This window comes from Elephantulus edwardii, unplaced genomic scaffold, assembly GCF_000299155.1.
Source record: "Elephantulus edwardii isolate Elephantulus edwardi_28Jun2011 unplaced genomic scaffold, EleEdw1.0 scaffold00080, whole genome shotgun sequence".
NCBI lineage: Eukaryota > Metazoa > Chordata > Mammalia > Macroscelidea > Macroscelididae > Elephantulus > Elephantulus edwardii.
This window is the reverse complement of record NW_006399830.1, coordinates 3953703-3957902: the sequence shown is the minus strand read 5'-3', so window position 1 is coordinate 3957902 and position 4200 is coordinate 3953703. Positions and strand designations below refer to the sequence as shown.

At 56.6% G+C, this 4200-nt stretch overlaps 1 protein-coding gene across 1 annotated transcript in view; it reads left to right on the top strand.

The window, feature by feature from the left end:
• TNRC18 (trinucleotide repeat containing 18) overlaps positions 1–4200 on the top strand; it is a 124532-nt gene extending 120332 nt beyond the window's left edge. Inside the window, exons 28-31 of the mRNA XM_006889751.1 lie at positions 3–150; positions 2487–2723; positions 3081–3155; positions 3994–4200. Of these exons, the coding sequence (XP_006889813.1) occupies positions 3–150; positions 2487–2723; positions 3081–3155; positions 3994–4200 (667 nt within the window). The remainder of the gene's footprint in view (positions 1–2; positions 151–2486; positions 2724–3080; positions 3156–3993) is intronic.

The window sequence follows — 4200 nt, the reverse complement described above, 5'->3', positions numbered from 1 at the left end:
AGCCGGCCCAAAAAGAGGGAAGGCGTCCACCTCCCCACCACCAAGGAGCTGGCCAAGCGGCAGCGCCTGCCGTCTGTGGAGAACCGGCCCAAGATTGCCGCCTTCCTGCCGGCCCGCCAGCTCTGGAAGTGGTTCGGCAAGCCCACTCAGGTACCAGGCACCGGGCGGGGCCGACTCCTGTCCTTGTGTGTCCTCCCAGCCGGCCAGGTAGAGGCGTGGGGAAGGCGAGGTGGTGGAATCCCATTGCTGGGATTTCTGTACTGAGTCGGTGCCCACCCAAGGTCGTGAAATGAGTAGATCAGGCCCTGTCTCCACGATGTGTGGGGAGTGTCCAGAGATTGGGTGGAGTGGGAAGGACCACAGCAGGTCCTCCTTAGGTCTCGGCATGACCCAGCCCCTACATAATGAGGTGGTGGTGGAAGGAATGGGGCAGGTGTTCCAGAAGCTTCGGGTAGAGAAGGCAAATGGCCCCTGTGGCCACTGGTCCGTTCCAGGGGCTCTGGCCCCGGCAGGATGAAGGCTCGGTGCCCTGGCCCCGGGCTTGCCTGCCCTATGTCCCTCAACCAGGCCATGCACTCTTCCTTTCTCCAGCCATCTGTGGTTAACGTGGGTTGTGAACAGCACTGTGGTGGACACTGTCTTCCGAGCCTCTGTTGTCCCCGCTCCCCAGTGCTGCTGGAGCAGAACTTCTGTTAGCAGCTGTCCCCTAAGCCCTGAGCCTCCGTGGGGCTCCGTGAGGACCCATCCCCACTGTAAAGCACGTGGCAGGGCCTCAACTTCCTCCCACTCCCTCCAGACCCTGCCTCATTCTGCACTGCCTTGAACTTGGAGCAGATCTCCTGGCTCCTTGAACCAGTCTGACTATCAGACTGTAGACCCGCCCAGGATTGGAGGGCAGGTGGACAGAGCCTTTCTTGGCTGGCTGCGTTTTCTGAGGGACGTCTGGACCCCATAGATTCTCCAGGCTCTTTTTCAAAAGCATGCAGGCAGATACCCCCAACCCATGGTGTTGGGCCAGCCCCCCTAGGGCTGTAACCTGGCTGCTGAGGGGACATGTGAAGGAGGGTGGCATGCAGCTCGTTAACCCTGACCCTGACCCCGGCCACTTCCTCACACCACCTGGAATTCTGATGTCCAGACTGGCCGGCCTTCACTGCTGCGGAAGAACAGAACTCCGTAGGATTGAGTGGATTGATGGCCAAAGGAAAAGTGATGGACATTTTTAGAAAAGTCTACTCCTCGGGGTGCGGATTGGACAGTGAGCCCATCTTCAAATCAGGCACAATGGCCAACAGGAGGGAATGTTCTGGTTGGCCAGACCAAGTCAGGTGCCCACTCCTGGAGCTGGGGATTGGGTGCGAATCGTAAGCCAGGAGGAAGAGAATGCTCCGACTGGCCATTCTAAGTCATGTCCATCAAGAAGGGAATGCTCTAGTGGGCGTCTGGCTTCAGGTACAGCTAGATCCAGGGACTCAAAGGGTGTCTTCAGAATCAGTCTCCTTTCTATACTGTAAAGGTTACTCCTCTCCCTTTGTTTTGGACTCACAAGATGCTCTTAGCTCACAGTAATGGCTGGAGGTGAAGGAGATGCATGTTTTCTCAGTGGTCCAGGTTCTAGTTTGATTATCTCTGGCTTCAGTCATGAGCCTGTCCCTAAGCCCATCACAATGACCTGGGGCTGGGCACTGGGTGGTGAGCCTCTTCCCAAACCACAAGGACCCAGATGGTAGGATGATCTGATTGGTCAGACTAAGTCAGGAAGAGGTTGTTAGGACAGAAAGTTAGCTGGCAAGAATACAGTCGCTTTCTGAGGGGCGTGGGTTTAGTACTACTCTTAGCCAATGCTACCTTGTGAATACTTTGAATTGAAAGGATTTAGAGCTGTTCACAGAACATGTAAGAGGTTATAAATGATAAAGTCTGATCACTACAAGGGGCCCAGTGAATTAAAAGAAAAAAAAAAAGAACAGTATTGAGTGAAATAAATTTGTATGTAGATTTCCCCAATTTAGATCCCTTCTAAGAATTAAAATTAAAATTGAGCTGTCTGGCAGCCAAGTGAAAAGGGAAAGAGGAATTTTTAGATCTAGCTTCTTGAATTCTGGTGGCATAGTCTTGTAGGGGGTAGCTCTCCTTACCCAAAGGAAGCAGCTCTAGCAGTTCTGTTCCACCAGCCTGCTCCGAGGGCTGTGTCTCCCATGTCATCTGCAGCCTCCCAAAACTCACTTGGAGGATCAGTTAATCCAGCCTCCATGGTTCCAGAAAGTCTGGATTCCATGATAAGTTGATGTTTGGTTTTACACTTTATCCCTTTCGATAGTGACTGTTCTCTGTAATCTTTGATCAAAACACTCAGTAAAGGTATCCAGGAACAGAGGTGACTCAGAGGCCAGAGTGAAAGGGTACCAGGAGGCGGGCGGGTCTGGACTGAGGTTCTGGGGGGTGTGGTGCTGGTTAACCTCCCTTGATGGCTGGCCCTCCCACAGCGGCGTGGCATGAAAGGCAAAGCCCGCAAGCTCTTCTACAAGGCCATCGTGCGAGGCAAGGAGATGATCCGCATCGGGGACTGTGCTGTCTTCCTGTCTGCTGGCCGCCCCAACTTGCCTTATATCGGCCGCATCCAGAGCATGTGGGAGTCCTGGGGTAACAACATGGTGGTCCGCGTTAAGTGGTTCTACCATCCCGAGGAGACCAGCCCGGGAAAGCAGTTCCATGAAGGCCAGGTGAGCCCTGCGTCCGCCACCTGCCGCCTCCTGTGGTGTCCAGGTGTCCAGGTGCTCTAGGGTCCGGTGAGCCGCGCTCCCAGAAGCCTGGACGCCTTGATACTTTGAAATTCTACGGTTCCCCCACTTTTGACCTCCAAAGGCTAGATGATCTCCCCAGGTGGTCTAGTCCATGTTCATATGTTCATATCTAGTCCAGTGTCCGAGCTTCCTAGAGGTCCCCTGAGGGACTAGGCTGTTAAGGCAACAAGTGACCTCTGGAAATGACCATGACAGAATAGGGAGGTTGTGGGGTGAGAGCCCTGCCCTGAGGCCGAGGCCCTGGCGGTGCTCACACGCCTCCTGTCCCTTCGGCAGCCCTGGGACCAGAAGTCGGGCCGGAGCCTCCCTGCTGCTCTACAAGCCTCCAGCCAGAGGAAGGACTTCATGGAGGTAGGGGCCTGGGGGCCCTGGGGTTCCTGGGTGTCACGTCCGGACCTTCCCAGATGTGGCCAGGGGTGGAGACCCTCAGCTCCCTCCTCGTTGAGGGGCCCCCCTGCCATTCTCTGTCCGTCTGTCCCTCAGTGTTCCCTCCTCTCTGTCCCGTCTGGGCTCTGGGTCTGTCTTAGTGTCTTTCTCTCATTCCCTTCAGATCTCTTCATCTGTCTGTCTCCATCTCTGTCTCTCTCATTCTCTGTGAGTCTCCTTTTCTGGGGTCCCCAGGAGGGACCAGTCATCTCTTCCGTGTGACCGGGCTTTGTCTGCCTAGCACCCCATGACAGAGTTCACCCACTCCGCACCCTTTGATCATGCTCCACACCTGCCAGGCATCCCCAGTCCATCTCCCTGTGCTCCCACCTGCTCTGCCTCCCCTCGACCTGTCTACTCCTTGGCCCTGCCCCAGTGCCTCCCACTCCAAACCCATGACCACCATCCATCCTGCACCCCCGTCTGCCCACCTCGTACCTCATACACCCTGCTCCCCCACATGCTGACCGCCTTTGTGAGCTCCTTAATGTCTGCCCACTGCCCACCACCCCAAGACGCCTGCTGACCCAACCTCCCCTGACCAGTACCCACCATGCGTCCCCTGCCTTCCCTGTGTCCCTGACTGCTGCCCACCTCACGCCCCCTGCCTTTCTTGTGTCCCTGACCACTGCTTGTGCACACCACACGTTCCCTGCCTTTCCCATATCCCTGACCGCCGCCTCCCCCACGCCCCCTGCCTTCCCCATGTCCCTGACTGCCGCCTGCCCTGCACCCTTGACCACCACTTGTCCGTCGCCCACAGCGCGCCCTGTACCAGTCTTCGCATGTGGACGAGAACGACGTGCAAACGGTGTCCCACAAGTGCCTGGTGGTGGGCCTGGAGCAGTACGAGCAGATGCTGAAGACCAAGAAGTACCAGGACAGCGAGGGCCTGTACTACCTCGCAGGCACCTACGAGCCCACCACGGGCATGATCTTCACCACCGACGGCGTGCCCGTGCTCTGCTGA